The sequence below is a fragment of the Canis aureus genome, chromosome 9, assembly GCF_053574225.1.
Source record: "Canis aureus isolate CA01 chromosome 9, VMU_Caureus_v.1.0, whole genome shotgun sequence".
Taxonomy (NCBI): Eukaryota; Metazoa; Chordata; class Mammalia; order Carnivora; family Canidae; genus Canis; species Canis aureus.
The window spans coordinates 66,108,824-66,128,205 of record NC_135619.1 but is presented as its reverse complement, the minus strand read 5'-3'; the positions used below and the strand labels follow the sequence as shown (position 1 = coordinate 66,128,205).

Genomic DNA, 19,382 nt, shown 5'->3' with positions numbered 1-19,382 from the left:
GTTCAGTGTGCCAACAGGAGACAAAGACAAAAGTGGAAAGGGGGGGAATCTATTCAAGAGCACCCTTAAATAAGTTCACAACTTGAATTTGCTAGGTATACATAGAAGCTGCCCTTACTATCTATGTTTCTAAAATCACAAATGCATATCAACCCGAAAATGCTGCTAATTTGAGAAGAATAAGGTCCCAGAACTCACTTAAGCAAGGGGAAGGATTTGAGCTAAGAAATATCAGAACAACTTTTTACTTTAGAAATATCATAAGCCCCAAAGCAAAAGCCTTCATTTTTTCAAACTGAAAATATTTATGAACAAAAGATTAAGTGTTTTGAAGGAACCATCCAGGGACTTTAGCCAATCAAAATCACAGAGTTTAAAACTCGGGGTTTTGATGCCTTCAGAAACATCAAAGGCAGGAACCTTGGCATATGCTCTAGCGATGAGTAAATCTGACTGTTCTCTATTAAAAAAATCACCAGTGCCAGATAGATTCTCCAGGAATGGTAGACATGAGATACTCCAAGAAAAGTCCCAGAGGGACAATCCAGGATAATACCATGTTCTACAGAGCAGTAACTGGGACTCAGAGTTTTCCAAACGGGAAAGAAGGTAGAAAAACTCAATGGTCATTAAAGAGTCTGTTTCTCATCAAGGAACTGGTAATTTAGTGCTGAAAAACAAAACAAATGATCTGTTCTTAAATAGGAGATATGATCTGTTCTTAAATAGGAGAAAGATAATGATTTGGAGAACTGGCTTTTAAAAGAAGTAACAAAAATTTTAGGAACCTAGCAAAGTAGGCAATCTGTTTCAGTGTGAGGGAGGAAAAAAAAATGGTATTGAAGCCTTTAAGGTATCAAGATGCTGCCAGACTGTACACTCCCTTGCCTGATCAAAGTCTACAAAGTGTTTTTTATGAGAAACAGGAGACCTGCAGACTCCAACAGCAAAGGAACATATCTAAAAATATCTTTATGTCACTTCCAAACATCCCAAATTGGTATCTAAATTTTACTACAATATTTATCAGCTATTTCTAACACTCTCTTCTACCTGTACCCCAGCGCATCACTAACAAGAATCTCCAATTGTTTCGTCAAGATGGTGCTTTGAGTGGAACCAACAGTATTTATTACAAGCATAACTATGAATTAATTAATAATAGAAAAGCCAAGAACTAAGCCAAGATAAAGGGAGATGACTGATTATTAAACACTAAGGTAAACAGCATGAAGTTGCTTCAAGAAACCAAAACATAGAAAGTTTAAATCTAATATTCTGTTTCTCAAACATTGACAGACCATGTCTATTTAGATGCCAAAATGCCTACACTAAAGATAGAAAAATTCAGCCCATAGGATGGTGATATGTTTACAGTCTTCCTAGAAATAAGAAATTAAAAGAAAAAAAAAACTCTCTGAGTTGTCTCTCAGAAGACTATGACCAATTACTATTAAATAGAATTCACAATTCAAGTCAAGAAAAGGGATGGAAACAAAGTCATTTGGGTGGTTTCAAGCCAATAATTACTCAATACAAATGCCAAGAAACAGGTATTTTTGACAATAATACCACTATGAAGCTGTTTATTCAAGTGACAACCCAAAATGTGTCATCCAATATTAATAGCGGTCATCTATAAAAGTTATTGGGTGCTGCCCATATAGCAAAATTAGCTAAATCATTGGATTTCTGAAAATTGCTAATAATTTGAGAGCAGAGTAAGGTAGAAGAAGAAGGTGGGAAATGCAAAGGAAGCCATGGACCTCAGCTACCTTTTGTTATGCTGAATTATAACTAAGTCTGCAAGATTAAAGGCAGTCCCATTGTCCCCCAGTTGTGGGCAACACTTCTAATGGCACCACTACCTAAAGTGTACTCTGTATGGAACTAGGAACAGAAATGGAAGGTTCTGGGGGCTCAATTGGTTAAGCATCTGCCTTTGGCTTGGGTTGTATGTAACCTCGGGGTTCTGGGATCAAGCCCCAAGTTGGGCTTCCTGTTCAGTGGGGAGTCTGCTTCTCCCTCTCCCTCTGTGTTCTCTCTCTCACTTGTGCTTAAGTAAATTAATAAGATCTTTAAAAAAATAAAAGAAATGGAAGGTTCTTAGGAACTTAAATAAAGAGGAGACCTCTTCCAAAGTCCAACTCCAAAGCTGGAGATTTTGATTGAAGCTCCTTTGGGAATTTTAGAGATAGGAGGCATTGTAAAGGTGCTGGTCTGTTCAAGGCATGTAAACACCCATCAGTCCCTCAGCTGCATCAGTGGACTTCTTCAGTTTATTGGGAAAAAGATTGTTTTTGTTCCCATTACCTTATTCCATTTTTGCTGCTACGAACTTAGTCACTGGATCGTGGATAAGCACCAAAGTTGTTTGACCACCCTGACTTTGTTCATAAAAGCTTTTCCTAGGCCCAGAAGTGAGAAGAGTCTATCAGATACAGGAGTTAAACTGCTACTCATTGCCCAATATATGTCAGCAAAAGCTGAAGATAAAGATATCCTCATTCCTAAGGAAAATAAGAAGAGTGATATGGTCCTAAATAATAGGTCTGCTTGATTTAGGGAAATAGCTAAGAGATGCAGTCATAGTTCATTTTTTGTTTTACGGCTTTTTTTTCTTTTCTTTTCTTTTTTTTTTGTTATTTACAAATGATAAATTAACCTGCTTTCTGAATTAAAAAAGAATAGAAGTAATTATTAACTAGCTATGAGATGAATTTTGAAAATACATATTCTGATGATCTTGGCACAGATTTATTCTCAGCTTACTCCTATCAGCACCATAATGCCACGTGTATATTTTCTGCAATTTCAGGTTTCATATTTCAAAGAAGTTACTCAACTATGATCTCAACATTCTAGGATGAACACAATTAAGCTGGACCATGTTGAGAGAAGATACCCAATAATATGGATGGCTGATCTGTAATAAGAGGAATACCAAAGGACCTAGGGACATGTGGTCTAAAGAAGATTGAAAGAATAAGTAATGTGTGGCTATTTTCAAATGTCTAAAAAATTATGTGAGAGACTAGACTCATTTTATGTGGCCCCAATAGTTAGAAAGTCACTGTAAAGAAGAACTTTCTGTCAATAACGTTCAAAAATGAGATGTCATGCATTCCCAGTCCCTGGGAGTGTTTGAGCAGAAGTTGGATTCACTTCATGGAGCTGCTGAAGAAGAGATTTCAGCACCTGCCGGGTGACCGGGTGATCGACAAATACAGTGTCTTTCAGCTCGCACAGACTGAGATTCACGACTCAACTAACCTCTCATTCTCAATGGCTGTCCCTCCAGGTCAGGGTTTAGGCACATTGGCACATTGCACTGGCGTTTCCCAGGCTGTATCTGTTCTGTGGATAAATAGAGCATTTCAGTCTTCAATGCAGTCAATTTAGCACAATTCACAATACAAAGAATTTAACCAATAATCTCTTGGGGCCATTTTTGGGGTCACTGTTATTACTGATTATTAATATATGTAGGGAACATCCTAGATTTTAGGGTAGGGTTGACTGGGGTTTCACTAAAAACCTGCCATTCAGGTATATGAAATGCAATTAAAAGCAGGAGAGCATCTAAAACGATCCAAAAAAGAAAAAAAAAAGTCTGGATTCTCCCCACTGAAAAAACTCAAATACCATTATCTCTTGATATGAAATGAAAAAACTGAAAGGTTAATGTCAAAGCCATGAAATAAATGTTTTATGCAAATCAGTAAATACATAAGCAATCTTTGGGGCAATGGCCAGAAAGGTCATACAGAAAACATGTGGAACTGGTAGCAAGGAAATGGCAGGTATCTCACTGAGGGCTGAGGAACAGGGATGAGGGACAGGGGAAGACACAGAGGAGTAGGGCTTCTGGAACATTTGTTTCCTATGAAAGATGAGACTAAGAGCAGCCATTAGATGTACAAGGATGGAGAAGAGGCAGGTATTCAGCGAGCAAGCAGGTGCATGCTGAGGTGACTCAATCCTAACTCGTGTTTTAGACTGCTTCTTGCGGTGTCTACATGATTAGTTTTGTCCCTTTGGAGACCAGTGAGTCACTGAATCGATACATGTGGTATAAAGTGGCATGCCACCTAACACTGACCTATGCCTACATCAACCCTCCTGTGGTCTTAGATCTAGGGAAAACTTTTTGTGGCACTAATGAAAACAAGACTATTGAGATGAAGCTCTAGTAGGGCTTGGTGACTAGAGAACCAACTTGGAGAATGGAAAACAAGCCCAGGAAAATGGGTGAAAGAAATTCAGACAGCATGTAAATGGCAAGTATTAAGTGAGAAACCAGGGTGACATGAGCGAGACTGAAGTTTGGTTGAATGTGAAAAATTCAGTTAAATGGGTTATTTGGCATCATGTAGATTCTGTTTTTAGATTAAGATTTGGATTGGAAATTGAGATCTATTTGCCTTCTTATAAATCTACTAAGTCAGTCAAACTAGGTTGCAATGGTAATCTGAATCTGAAATGGTTGGCTTCGACTGAACTACTTGCCACAGAAAATAGAAGCATGGTAAAATAATCTTCAGAGTCCCAGGTCAACCTGACAAAAGGGAGGCATTTAATTACCAGAGAACTAACCAAAGGCTCCTATTTTCACTTCCTCACATAGCTTCATCAGTAAAGAGAGAAATAGAGTCAGTCCTCTTTGGTGTGGATGGAAAGACTCCATCCAGATCCAGTAGGCTATTGAGGTGGGTTATCCTGTCTTTCTCCTTGACTCTCTTGCTGTTGGCTTTCAGCCATAACATGATTCACTACCCCTTATCACCAAAGAAAGATAAAACACGAAACCTTCAAAATGTTAAGAACCCTTATAAAGGCCAGAGAGTTGAAACTATCTGCCAAATGTAGGATTGGGTATGCTGTGTGGAACTTAAATATCTAGCTCTCCTTTTTTGGAAGAACAATTGGGTGGTTGGGGTGGGGGAGATAAGATAAAATGTGTATAAATATTATGGTTTTAGAAAAATATGTCTGTCAATATTTTGGTTTTGTGGATATTATCATTCCTGGTCATATTGAAAGATATTAAAATTAAAATAATAATCTCATATAACAACAGCCAGAGTGTACTAACCAAGAGATTAAACTAGTCTGATACAAACAAGTGTTGGCCCCCAGAGCATATCACAGGAACAAACCGTGATATTTGCATAGTGCATGCATGTTGCAAAGTGCTTCTACATCTGTAATCTTGTAACTCAAATGACCCATTTAATTAAAAAAGAAAAAAAGAAGACCCACAAATGGCAGGCACTCAAAAGAGCAAGACTGTGGCAGTACTACTGGCTTGAAAAGTAGTACGTGTGCAGCACGTGGTAACAAAGCTCAGAAGATGCACAGTGATCATGTTTAAAATAGACATGTCATGGCAATCAAGTCTTACTTTAAAATTGAGGTTAGATGCAGTTCCACCATATGAGCATGAGGGTGTGCGACTGCAACCTGGTGACCCTGCCAACTAAAACACACAACTCATATTCCCAAACCTACCAGTAGACTATAGTGTCGATAAGCTACATTTGTTATTATAAGTATATACTATTATGAGGCCCTTATTTTGGGGTACATCACAAAACAGAGAATATTGATAAATCCAGCAATTTTGTTTTGGTAATTTGCATTGTGAAATCATAGTTCCAGTCACTCCTTTATGCATTCACGTCACTCGTCCCCCAGATAGATGACCTAGTATCTAAGATCTGGGTCTTAGAGGAGAAAGAGTTGCACCAGCCTAAATGGACAAACGGCTCTAGAACACTTGGAAAGTTTATGTAGACTTACTCATTACCTTAGGGTTTTGTTTTTTTTTTTAATTACTTGAACCAAAGAACATAAGAGAAAACCTAATCCTTCACACGAGAGCAGGGAGGACACAAAGAAAGTGGCAGTAGCTAATGTGAGAGGTAAAACAAGAGAAAAAGCTTGACCCACCAGTGTCCCAGCTGCTGATGTTATGGGGGGCGCTAGACTGATGTTCCAGCTGTCGCTTCATTAACTGGCTCATTGTCAGAGCTCCCAGGGATCCCCTTTTCATCTGCCTATACTGAGCTATATGGAGGAAATTAGGACATGATTACTGGGGGGAATAAATTTCCAATGCACACAAAGGCTCTACAAATCCATATAGAATCTTAACTGAACCTTCATTGGCTATTTGTAGTTGTTTGATAAATTGTATGCTCCCATCCAAAGGAAAAACTAAGGCACACTGCTGTTCTGGGTGCCTTTCTTCCTTTACTAAAGAATGAAACAGTGCCTATGAGTATTTATCTGTATCCTGTCAATATCTGCTCCAGTTACAACAGTATGATTACTTTCATTTACTTTTTATTGATATATTTTATGTTGTTCCAAAAAGAATTTAAGGCAGATAATACTATTTTGAATTTATAGCTTAATTGTTTTTAATGGTGCTTGTGAATCCATGGTTTCAGGCTCCATTATATCCCCACCAAAATGTCCCCATGTCTGTGTGTGTGTGTGTGGTGTGTGTGTGTGTGTGTGTGTACGTATATATTTTGGAGTAAAATGACATATCAACCCCAATTTTTTGAGAGAGAAACTGAACCAAATGATATTATTTTACTTGGGAACCAACTAGCAAATGAAGTAGCCACAGAATCAAAACATGCTGACTCCAAAGTCAATACCACTTTCAATTTCCATATGAGCCTCTGCCTACTGTTTGGGAAGATGTGAATTGAATCACAGTCCATCAAGTGTGTTCTAGTATAAATCTTTGTTTTAGAGAGTAGTGGTAACATTTTTATCCTGCAATTAAGCATTGACAAATATCCCACCAATGAAATGTCAAGTTATGAGCATTTCCAAACCAGAAACCAGAATTTTAAAAAAATCACTTCTGCCAGTAGACTGTTGAGTAAAAAAGCAACCTGCCTCCTATCCTCCTATTCCTCTACCAGTGGTCCCATTAGTGCCTGCTACCAGCCCACTAAGAAAAGCAGAGAATTCGCTGCTGTGCCTTTTCTACATGATCCCATATTCCTGGACATTGGAGAGCATGTGGTTATGGTTATTCTCTTTCTTTTAGGAGGATGATTTCAACTTCTTACGTACATGCCCTATCAGGGGATGGTAGAAACTGGGATGACTGTATGGCTCCTGGAAAGCCTTAAATGTTATACATAGGTTTCACAATCACCGTACCAAGACCACAACTTGGTGAGATGTGAAATCAATTATAACATTTTTAATGTAATTAGCATGCTGTTTGATTCATGGTAGTCACGACATGGTTAGCTACAAAATGATCAGCTAGCAAACTGATCCAAAGAGGGGAGTGTGATGGGAATTCTTGTGTCTTGGAGTCCACATCAACTAAATCCACAAAAATGACTATGCAAACCAACACAGAAAATCTTTGAATCTTGTTGATTGGTAAAATTTACAATATTATGACTCATTTGAAACGTGGAACTTCAGGTAAAATGCAAAAGCTGAAATTTTTTAGAAGACTCAACCAATTTAAAAATGGGCATGCTCAAAGGAGGATTTAAGACCTCTGGTGATTTCATGATTTCTCTGATTCTCAGTTGTGTGTAAAGACAGCAGAATTCCCTGAGAGTAAAAACCCTTGGTGTTTAGCTCAGTGTGTGAGGTGCCTGGCATGACGCCTCCAAGAACACACCACCAATAGCCATCCAATACATGCTTTTAATGGAGAAGAGGAAGAAGGTGGAAATCTAATGATGAATTCTGCCGACTACAGAAAAGCTAGAGACAGTCATGACTCTAGGATCGTGAGACACGGGATACACTTATTTCATGACACATTTAACTAGCACTGAAGTTGAGCTGACTTAGTCATCCTATCTCAAATTATACCCAACTTGGAATTCTAATTAGAATTCACTATCGTGGGATACCTGGGTGGCTCAGTGGTTGAGCCTCTGCCTTCGGCTCAGGGCATGATCCTGGGATCCAGGATCGAGTCCCAGATCAGGCTCCCTGTGGGGAGCCTGCTTCTCCCTCCACCTATGTCTCTGCCTCTCTCTCTCTCTCTCTCTCTCTCTCTCTGTGTGTGTCTCATGAATAAATAAGTAAATCTTAAAAAAAAAAAAAGAATTCACTACCTTCGTCTTGTGTGTGTGGGGGGGGGGAGAGATTCATGTAAATTAGGAGAAGAAAATGTATTTTCATGATTCTAGTATTCAGGCTCAAAAATAGGTGTTCTATCATATTATTAAACAGATTTTAATGATAAAAGAATAATTAAATTCAGAACTACCTGTCCTTCTTTGCTACCAAAAGGGCAAGTAACAGTCACTTGAAAATATTTTCTTAGAATTTCTATAATCTCTATTATAAGTGATTTTGAGTTATTCCAGGGCAGTGTGTGATACCAAAAGAGAGCATGGACTTGCAAATCAAACAGAACTGCCATCAATCCCTGTCTCTATCACTCAGTAGCTATCTGACTTTAGGTAGGTGAGTCATCTAGCCTCTCTGACCTTTGTTTCCTAGTCTATAAAATGGGGTCAATAATATTTGCCATGCAGGGCTGATATCAGGACTAAGATAACCATGTGTATAACCATTTGGCACAGTGCCCAGCACATGGTAAGTGTCAAATAAATGGAAGCTATATTATTACTATTATGACTATGAACTCCTTGAACAAGGGGTATCTCTTATTTATTCACTTTTAATCCCCAGCAGCAAGCACCCAGCAGACAATAAATAGTTGCTGAATGAATGAATGCATGAATGAATGAATCATGAAGATGACGATGTTTTTCCATACTACCAGTCCAGCATTTAAGTTAAGCTCTTTTATATGGTTTTTAGGATCATCTTCATTTCAAAAGACGGTCAAATACAAATTAACTAGCTCCTCACGCAATGTCCAAATGGAGCACAAGGTAGACCAGCATGTGACAAGGGCTTGCAGGAGCCCTGTATCTCTGACTCCTGCTGAGAACCTCCTATGCTACAGTCTCTCAATGGACTCCATTGAGCCAGGTGGACACCCTTACCTTCACCTCAATGGAACTCACACTCCTCAAGGACAAAGTCTAGGACCCAACTACAGCAGGCAGTTTCAAAATAGTTCCCTCCCACAGATCCTGTAGAATTTCATGTCATTTTTATTTTCAGATCCAGAAGGGCTAAGATTCAATCATGTCTCTGGGATCATGATCTATCTGTTACATTTATTTTATGATAACCTAGATAAAATTCTGTCAATGATGGAAGTGATTCAAATTAAACAAAGGTGTTCAATGTAAACTTCTGTCATGAACAATGCTTTTCACTTGTCCCTAAACTAGTTCCATGCCTTATGCTTAGGCTAGTCATGTACAATTCTTATTTTATTGAATTATGAGATTCAGTGATTACCCCTTAACAAATTAGGATTCTTGGCCAATCAGTAATGGTACTGATTTATATTAAACATGTGAGAGGTTGACAAAACTGAGCCCTTGCATCAGGATCTCTAAGATCTTACAGCAGAGCATCACCTAGGACGCTAACACAATGTGTATAAAGAAAAAACACCAACACCAGGTGTCTGAAAATTGAAAACGGTGTAGCAAATATTGTTCCAAAATCAATGTACAGGTGAAATGATCACCAAAGGAAATCTTACTTGATATTGAGGAATGGCTGCTTGTTTCTGGCACACCTGCTTCTAATGTGGGGGCAGATGAGGATTCTCGTGGCATTTCCAAAGTTGAAAGTCCTTTAGTAGAGGGATCTACAAACAGAAATATTATTTAAAGCTCAGAACATTGATTAAAAGCAAGTTCAAGAACCTTTTCCATCTTTTCCTTCTTGTCTAATTATCCATTCAAATCATTCTATGTGTTCTGGTACTACTAATTACTTTAATGGAAATGTATATATATGTTTCAAAATTCCATGGAGAGGTGCTTCCATATGTATATATGCCTCTCAGAGATTAACAAAAGCACAGTTACAAAGCTAAAGCTCATCGTGCCCCCAGTGCATATCCTTGAGCAGGTCACATCACCCTTCCAGAACTGAATTTCTTTTCATCTATTACCTAAAGATGCTTACAGTTCATGCCACCTAACATCACTCCACCACTCCACTTCTTTCTGGTAATTTGTTACTCATTAATTACATCTCAATTATACAGACAGTTCCTCCTCCAAAAGGTCTTCAAGGAACCCTGTTCTCCCAAAAAACACCCCAAAATGGGTCATGTGATACTCTTATGTAATCCCAAACACCCTGTCCTTAACCTTCCCCAAACTTAACACACTATAATGTAATTGTCTATTTAGTTGTGTAGAACCTTTGCTAAACCATAAGTAATATAAGAGCAGGGACTGTATCCAACTTGGTATAAATAGATTTTCTATTTTATTAGGTAGGCAAGAAACAGACTATATCACTGGCTCCTTCCATTTGACAAATGTATCTAAGAGGAAATATTTTCCGCATATACTATTGTCTTACTAATCTATCAGTAATGGGAAACAAGCTGTTGCACGCTATTCTAGGTAAAGATTACCCTTTATAACTTTTGAAGAGTTTAATGGCTTATCATAGCAAAGCCCCTCAATTCTTTACAAACTTCCTTGCCATCTTAAGCAACACTATATACTGAACAGAATGAGCAGCCTGTTACCCTACAGACTTCCATGAATGGTCCATGCTATGATTTGAGGATGCCCCTCCTAATGGCTTCAAGTTCTCATGCTTCAAGACTATTCTGTCTCATTCTTTTTATATCACCAATTTTTTTCTTGTCACAGAGCAAGTCACCATACATTCATACATACATATAACTGAAGTATGCAGATGCTATTCTCTTGGATGAACACTAAATTTGTTGGGAAATAAAACTGATCCTAGGTGAGAGCCTGAGAGGAAAGTTTTCACGCACTGATGCTGGAACATCCAGTTTTGAGAGGTCTTTCTGAATAAATAAATATGGTTGCCAGGTTAATAATTTCTTGATGAAAAAAAAAAGTATAACTGTTTCCTGAAACCTCTTGAGTAAATGCAAAATAATGACCTGTTTTAAATTACCTTAGTCACTAAGATATTAGTGGTTAGGCTATTACTTTTCTCTAAGGTATTCCCCCAAACCACTAGTTCAAAATACACACAGTCCAAAAAAATTAAAAATTAAAATTAAATAAATAAAAACATGCACAATCACCTCTCTTCACCCTCATCTGCCTCTGTTTCGTATGCTGCTCCTAGGGCATAATAATCCCCCCAATATTGTAGAATGAGAAAGCTTAAAGCTCACTTTCAAGAATTTTTTGAAAGATCATTGAGACTTTTAGAGTTTTGCTATGCTTACTGAAATCTTTGCTGTATCTTTAATTTTAAAGAAATGTCATTACTATAAGGTAGCTGGTAATAATTGCTTGTATACAAAGGTTCCACAAGCCAGACAATTTTTGTTCAATCCTAAATCATTTCACAAAGCCTTTCATTTGTATACAGTTTAAGACAACAAACACTGGAGTAGACCTATATACTTAGCTTAAATTATTTTCACTCATTTTTTTATAGTGATGTGTAGAAAATGCCACAACCATTCATTCATTCATCAAACATCTGCCAAACTCTTCTAGGCACTTGAACAAACTAGGCAAGAAACCTTGCCTTTGGGAACTTTCATTTCAGTGGGGAGAGACAGACAATAATATACATAAAATTAAAATCATATAAGAGTAATTCTCTGTAGAAAAGAAACAGAGAAGAAGAGATTCCAAGATGCCAGACAAGGGTGGAAAGGTGGGGTGGGGTTCAGGCCTCACTGAGAACCTGGTGTTTGATCAAAGGATCAACAGAAGTGAGAGATGGAGCCAGGCAGACATGTGGGGAAGACAGTTTCAGGCTGAACGAGCAGCCAGTGTAAAGGCCCTTGGGTGGATTATGTGGGGACCGCTCAGAAAATGGCAGGCGGCCACTGTAGCTGGTAGAAGCAGTGTGGTGAGAGCAGTACAAAATGAAGTCAGAGAGCTAATGAGAATCGAGACCCCACATAGCACTCCAGAAATATAAAGGACCTGAGCTTTTACTATTAAAGAAATGCGGAGCCAATGGGGGGAGTTTTAATCAGAAGAATGGTATAATCTCACGTTTTAAAGGATCACTCTAACTGCTGTGTTGGGAAGGTATGAAGGCAATTAGGGTAAAAGGCAGGGGACCAGTTAGGAGGCTATAGCCACTAACCCAAGTGAGAGGTGTGGGGGCTCAGAGCAGAGTGAAAGCAGGGGACCAGATTCTGGATATATTTTGAAGGCAAATTAAGGTGACCAGACAAAATAGAAGATCCCCAGTTAAAATTTAATTTCAGATAACCAATAGATAATTTTTTATTATGAGTACATCCCATGTAAAACTTGAGAGATACAGCTCCAATTCTTTACTTCTCCCTGAATGCATGCCCTTTGCCATGTGATTTAGAAGTTCCTCCTTCATAAGAGGCAGGGTATATTTCCTCTTGACTTTGGGTTCCCTCTTGACTTTGTTTTGGCTGATGGAATGTTTGTAGGCATCACATGACCAAAGGCTTGAAAAGTGCCTGTGCATTTAGACTTGCCCTTTTGTGTCTCTGCCATCACCATGAGAAGATATTCCCAGGCTTCAAAGGTTCCAGGAAGAAACTGGCCACCTGGCCCAGCTCAGCCTAGATTAGCCAATCCACAGTGTCCAATTAAATAAATACTTATTACTTATTATTATATGTTGCTAAGATTTTATGCTTATTTGTTACACTGTATTATTCCAGCAATAGGCAACTGAGTGAGTTGCCTCAGCATTCAGACAGTATGTAAAATCATAAAGTAGATGAGATCACCCAAAGAGCGAGTGGAGTCAGAGGACTCAGACTGTAGGACACTCCCTCATTAGAGAGAAAAGGAGGAACCAGCCAAAGAGATTGAGAAGTAGGGACCACTGAACAAGCAGAAAACCGAGAAATTATGGTGTCCAAGAAGCCAACCAAAGTGGGAGGTAAGAGCTAAGAACTGACCACTGGAGGTCACTGGTCACCTCGACAAGTGACATTTGGGTGAGCCACTAGGGAGGAAAGCTTCATAGGAATGAATTCTTTTTAGAAAGAATAGAATGGGAGAAAATTAGAGATAATGATTATATAGGCAATTTTTTAAAACGTTTTGCTAAAAGGGGAGGAACAAAATGAGATAATAACTGGGAGAACTCAGATCAAGGGCGCTTTTTTTAAAAAAGAAAAAAGATTATGAGGGGAGGAGCAAGGTGGCGGAGGAGTAGGGTCTCCAAATCACCTGTCTCCACCAAACTACCTAGAAAACCTTCAAATCATCCTGAAAATCTATGAATTCGGCCTGAGATTTAAAGAGAGACCAGCTGGAATGCAACAGTGAGAAGAGTTCGCGCTTCTATCAAGGTAGGAAGTCGGGGGAAAAGAAATAAAGAAACAAAGGCCTCCAAGGGGGAGGGGCCCCGCGAGGAGCCGGGCTGAGGCCGGGGCGAGTGTCCCCAGGACAGGAGAGCCCCGTCCCGGAGACGCAGGAGCTGCACCGACCTTCCCGGGCGGAAAGGGGCTCGCGGGGAGTTGGAGCAGGACCCAGGAGGGCGGGGATGCCCTCGGGCTCCCCGGGACAGTAACAGCAACTCCGCGCCCAGGAGAGTGCGCCGAGCTCCCTAAGGGCTGCAGCGCGCACGGCGGGACCCGGAGCAGCTCGGGGGGCTCGGGCGGCGGCTCCGCGGAGGGGGCTGCGCGGCCCCGGGAGCAGCTCGGCCGGGCTCGGGCAGAGGAAGAGGCTCCGTGCAGAGGGGCCTGCGCGGTTCCAGGAGCAGCTCGGAGGGGCTCGGGCGGCGGCTCCGCGGAGGGGGCTGCGCGGCCCGGGAGCGCGAATCCACCAGCGCAGGCTCCGGAGCACAGGGCGCCGGGACACAGCCCAGGATCCCGCCTCCCCCGGGACAGGCAGAGGCCGGGAGGGCCCAGGACAGCGAGGACGCTCCTGCCCCGAGCTGAGCAGATCAGCGGCCCCGCCCCGGAGCCTCCAGGCCCTGCAGACGGAGAGCTCCGGAGCTGAATCCAGGTTTCCAGAGCTGCCCCGCCACTGGGGCTGTTCCTCCTGCGGCCTCACGGGGCAAACAACCCCCACTGAGCCCTGCACCAGGCAGGGGCACAGCAGCTCCCCCAACTGCTAACACCTGAAAATCAGCACAACAGGCCCCTCCCCCAGAACACCAGCTAGACTGACAACTTCCAGGAGAAGCCAAGGGACTTAAAGAACACAGAATCAGAAGATACTCCCCTGTGGTTCTTTTTTTTTTTTTTTTTTTGGTTTTTTTTTTTTCGTTTTTTTTTGTTTTTGTTTTGTTTTGCTTTTTGATTTGTTTCCTTCCCCCACCCCCCCTTTTTTTTCTCCTTTCTTTTTCTTTCTCTTTTTCTTCTTTTTTTTTCTTTCGTTTTTTTTCTCTTCCCTTTTTTTTCTCTTTCTCTTTTCTTTCCTTCTTTCTCTCCTCTCTTTTTCTCTTTTTCCCAATACAACTTGCTTTTGGCCACTCTGCACTGAGCAAAATGACTAGAAGGAAAACCTCACCTCAAAAGAAAGAATCAGAAACAGTCCTCTCTCCCACAGAGTTACAAAATCTGGATTACAATTCAATGTCAGAAAGCCAATTCAGAAGCACTATTATACAGCTACTGGTGGCTCTAGAAAAAAGTATAAAGGACTCAAGAGACTTCATGACTGCAGAATTTAGAGCTAATCAGGCAGAAATTAAAAATCAATTGAATGAGATGCAATCCAAACTAGAAGTCCTAACGACGAGGGTTAACGAGGTGGAAGAACGAGTGAGTGACATAGAAGACAAGTTGATAGCAAAGAGGGAAACTGAGGAAAAAAGAGACAAACAATTAAAAGACCATGAAGATAGATTAAGGGAAATAAACGACAGCCTGAGGAAGAAAAACCTACGTTTAATTGGGGTTCCCGAGGGCGCCGAAAGGGACAGAGGGACAGAATATGTATTTGAACAAATTCTAGCTGAAAACTTTCCTAATCTGGGAAGGGAAACAGGCATTCAGATCCAGGAAATAGAGAGATCCCCCCCTAAAATCAATAAAAACCGTTCAACACCTCGACATTTAATTGTGAAGCTTGCAAATTCCAAAGATAAGGAGAAGATCCTTAAAGCAGCAAGAGACAAGAAATCCCTGACTTTTATGGGGAGGAGTATTAGGGTAACAGCAGACCTCTCCACAGAGACCTGGCAGGCCAGAAAGGGCTGGCAGGATATATTCAGGGTCCTAAATGAGAAGAACATGCAACCAAGAATACTTTATCCAGCAAGGCTCTCATTCAAAATGGAAGGAGAGATAAAGAGCTTCCAAGACAGGCAGCAACTAAAAGAATATGTGACCTCCAAACCAGCTCTGCAAGAAATTTTAAGGGGGACTCTTAAAATTCCCCTTTAAGAAGAAGTTCAGTGGAACAGTCCACAAAAACAAGGACTGAATAGATATCATGATGACACTAAACTCATATCTCTCAATAGTAACTCTGAATGTGAACGGGCTTAATGACCCCATCAAAAGGCGCAGGGTTTCAGACTGGATAAAAAAGCAGGACCCATCTATTTGCTGTCTACAAGAGACTCATTTTAGACAGAAGGACACCTACAGCCTGAAAATAAAAGGTTGGAGAACCATTTACCATTCGAATGGTCCTCAAAAGAAAGCAGGGGTAGCCATCCTTATATCAGATAAACTAAAATTTACCCCAAAGACTGTAGTGAGAGATGAAGAGGGACACTATATCATACTTAAAGGATCTATTCAACAAGAGGACTTAACAATCCTCAATATATATGCTCCGAATGTGGGAGCTGCCAAATATATAAATCAATTATTAACCAAAGTGAAGAAATACTTAGATAATAATACACTTATACTTGGTGACTTCAATCTAGCTCTTTCTATACTCGATAGGTCTTCTAAGCACAACATCTCCAAAGAAACGAGAGCTTTAAATGATACACTGGACCAGATGGATTTCACAGATATCTACAGAACTTTACATCCAAACTCAACTGAATACACATTCTTCTCAAGCGCACATGGAACTTTCTCCAGAATAGACCACATACTGGGTCACAAATCGGGTCTGAACCGATACCAAAAGATTGGGATCGTCCCCTGCATATTCTCAGACCATAATGCCTTGAAATTAGAACTAAATCACAACAAGAAGTTTGGAAGGACCTCAAACACGTGGAGGTTAAGGACCATCCTGCTAAAAGATAAAAGGGTCAACCAGGAAATTAAGGAAGAATTAAAAAGATTCATGGAAACTAATGAGAATGAAGATACAACCGTTCAAAATCTTTGGGATGCAGCAAAAGCAGTCCTAAGGGGGAAATACATCGCAATACAAGCATCCATTCAAAAACTGGAAAGAACTCAAATACAAAAGCTAACCTTACACATAAAGGAGCTAGAGAAAAAACAGCAAATAGATCCTACACCCAAGAGAAGAAGGGAGTTAATAAAGATTCGAGCAGAACTCAACGAAATCGAGACCAGAAGAACTGTGGAACAGATCAACAGAACCAGGAGTTGGTTCTTTGAAAGAATTAATAAGATAGATAAACCATTAGCCAGCCTTATTAAAAAGAAGAGAGAGAAGACTCAAATTAATAAAATCATGAATGAGAAAGGAGAGATCACTACCAACACCAAGGAAATACAAACGATTTTAAAAACATATTATGAACAGCTATACGCCAATAAATTAGGCAATCTAGAAGAAATGGATGCATTCCTGGAAAGCCACAAACTACCAAAACTGGAACAGGAAGAAATAGAAAACCTGAACAGGCCAATAACCAGGGAGGAAATTGAAGCAGTCATCAAAAACCTCCCAAGACACAAGAGTCCAGGGCCAGATGGCTTCCCAGGGGAATTTTATCAAACGTTTAAAGAAGAAATCATACCTATTCTCCTAAAGCTGTTTGGAAAGATAGAAAGAGATGGAGTACTTCCAAATTCATTCTATGAAGCCAGCATCACCTTAATTCCAAAGCCAGACAAAGACCCCACCAAAAAGGAGAATTACAGACCAATATCCCTGATGAACATGGATGCAAAAATTCTCAACAAGATACTGGCCAATAGGATCCAACAGTACATTAAGAAAATTATTCACCATGACCAAGTAGGATTTATCCCTGGGACACAAGGCTGGTTCAACACCCGTAAAACAATCAATGTGATTCATCATATCAGCAAGAGAAAAACCAAGAACCATATGATCCTCTCATTGGATGCAGTGAAAGCATTTGACAAAATACAGCATCCATTCCTGATCAAAACTCTTCAGAGTGTAGGGATAGAGGGAACATTCCTCGACATCTTAAAAGCCATCTATGAAAAGCCCACAGCAAATATCATTCTCAATGGGGAAGCACTAGGAGCCTTTCCCCTAAGATCAGGAACAAGACAGGGATGTCCACTCTCACCACTGCTGTTCAACATAGTACTGGAAGTCCTAGCCTCAGCAATCAGACAACAAAAAGACATTAAAGGCATTCAAATTGGCAAAGAAGAAGTCAAACTCTCCCTCTTCGCCGATGACATGATACTCTACATAGAAAACCCAAAAGTCTCCACCCCAAGATTGCTAGAACTCATACAGCAATTCGGTAGCGTGGCAGGATACAAAATCAATGCCCAGAAGTCAGTGGCATTTCTATACACTAACAATGAGACTGAAGAAAGAGAAATTAAGGAGTCAATCCCATTTACAATTGCACCCAAAAGCATAAGATACCTAGGAATAAACCTAACCAAAGATGTAAAGGATCTATACCCTCAAAACTATAGAACACTTCTGAAAGAAATTGAGGAAGACACAAAGAGATGGAAAAATATTCCATGCTCATGGATTGGCAGAATTAATATTGTGAAAATGTCAATGTTACCCAGGGCAATATACACGTTTAATGCAATCCCTATCAAAATACCATGGACTTTCTTCAGAGAGTTAGAACAAATTATTTTAAGATTTGTGTGGAATCAGAAAAGACCCCGAATAGCCAGGGGAATTTTAAAAAAGAAAACCATATCTGGGGGCATCACAATGCCAGATTTCAGGTTGTACTACAAAGCTGTGGTCATCAAGACAGTGTGGTCCTGGCACAAAAACAGACACATAGATCAGTGGAACAGAATAGAGAATCCAGAAGTGGACCCTGAACTTTATGGTCAACTAATATTCGATAAAGGAGGAAAGACTATCCATTGGAAGAAAGACAGTCTCTTCAATAAATGGTGCTGGGAAAATTGGACATCCACATGCAGAAGAATGAAACTAGACCACTCTCTTGCACCATACACAAAGATAAACTCAAAATGGATGAAAGATCTAAATGTGAGACAAGATTCCATCAAAATCCTAGAGAAGAACACAGGCAACACCCTTTTTGAACTCGGCCATAGTAACTTCTTGCAAGATACATCCACGAAGGCAAAAGAAACAAAAGCAAAAATGAACTATTGGGACTTCATCAAGATAAGAAGCTTTTGCACAGCAAAGGATACAGTCAACAAAACTCAAAGACAACCTACAGAATGGGAGAAGATATTTGCAAATGACATATCAGATAAAGGGCTAGTTTCCAAGATCTATAAAGAACTTATTAAACTCAACACCAAAGAAACAAACAATCCAATCATGAAATGGGCAAAAGACATGAAGAGAAATCTCACAGAGGAAGACATAGACATGGCCAACATGCATATGAGAAAATGTTCTGCATCACTTGCCATCAGGGAAATACAAATCAAAACTACAATGAGATACCACCTCACACCAGTGAGAATGGGGAAAATTAACAAGGCAGGAAACAACAAATGTTGGAGAGGATGTGGAGAAAAGGGAACCCTCTTACACTGTTGGTGGGAATGTGAACTGGTGCAGCCACTCTGGAAAACTGTGTGGAGGTTCCTCAAACAGTTAAAAATATACCTGCCCTACGACCCAGCAATTGCACTGTTGGGGATTTACCCCAAAGATACAAATGCAATGAAACGCCGGGACACCTGCACCCCGATGTTTATAGCAGCAATGGCCACGATAGCCAAACTGTGGAAGGAGCCTCGGTGTCCAACGAAAGGTGAATGGATAAAGAAGATGTGGTTTATGTATACAATGGAATATTACTCAGCTATTAGAAATGACAAATACCCACCATTTGCTTCAACGTGGATGGAACTGGAGGGTATTATGCTGAGTGAAGTAAGTCAGTCGGAGAAGGACAAACATTATATGTTCTCATTCATTTGGGGAATATAAATAATAGTGAAAGGGAATATAAGAGAAGGAAGAAGAAATGTGTGGGAAATATCAGAAAGG

At 40.1% G+C, this 19,382-nt stretch overlaps 1 protein-coding gene across 12 annotated transcripts in view; it reads right to left on the bottom strand.

Moving 5' to 3' along the window:
• The window catches only part of UNC79 (unc-79 subunit of NALCN channel complex), a 238,665-nt gene that overhangs the window by 57,789 nt on the left and 161,494 nt on the right, over positions 1-19,382 (bottom strand). For 10 of the 12 annotated variants that reach the window (XM_077910403.1, XM_077910396.1, XM_077910402.1 and 7 more), the window contains 3 exons: positions 9,632-9,739; positions 5,953-6,069; positions 3,274-3,357 (listed from right to left, as the gene is read on the bottom strand). In XM_077910403.1, coding sequence (XP_077766529.1) covers positions 3,274-3,357; positions 5,953-6,069; positions 9,632-9,739 — 309 coding nt within the window. The remainder of the gene's footprint in view (positions 1-3,273; positions 3,358-5,952; positions 6,070-9,631; positions 9,740-19,382) is intronic. The other 2 variants (XM_077910394.1, XM_077910404.1) reach the window with 1 other exon arrangement.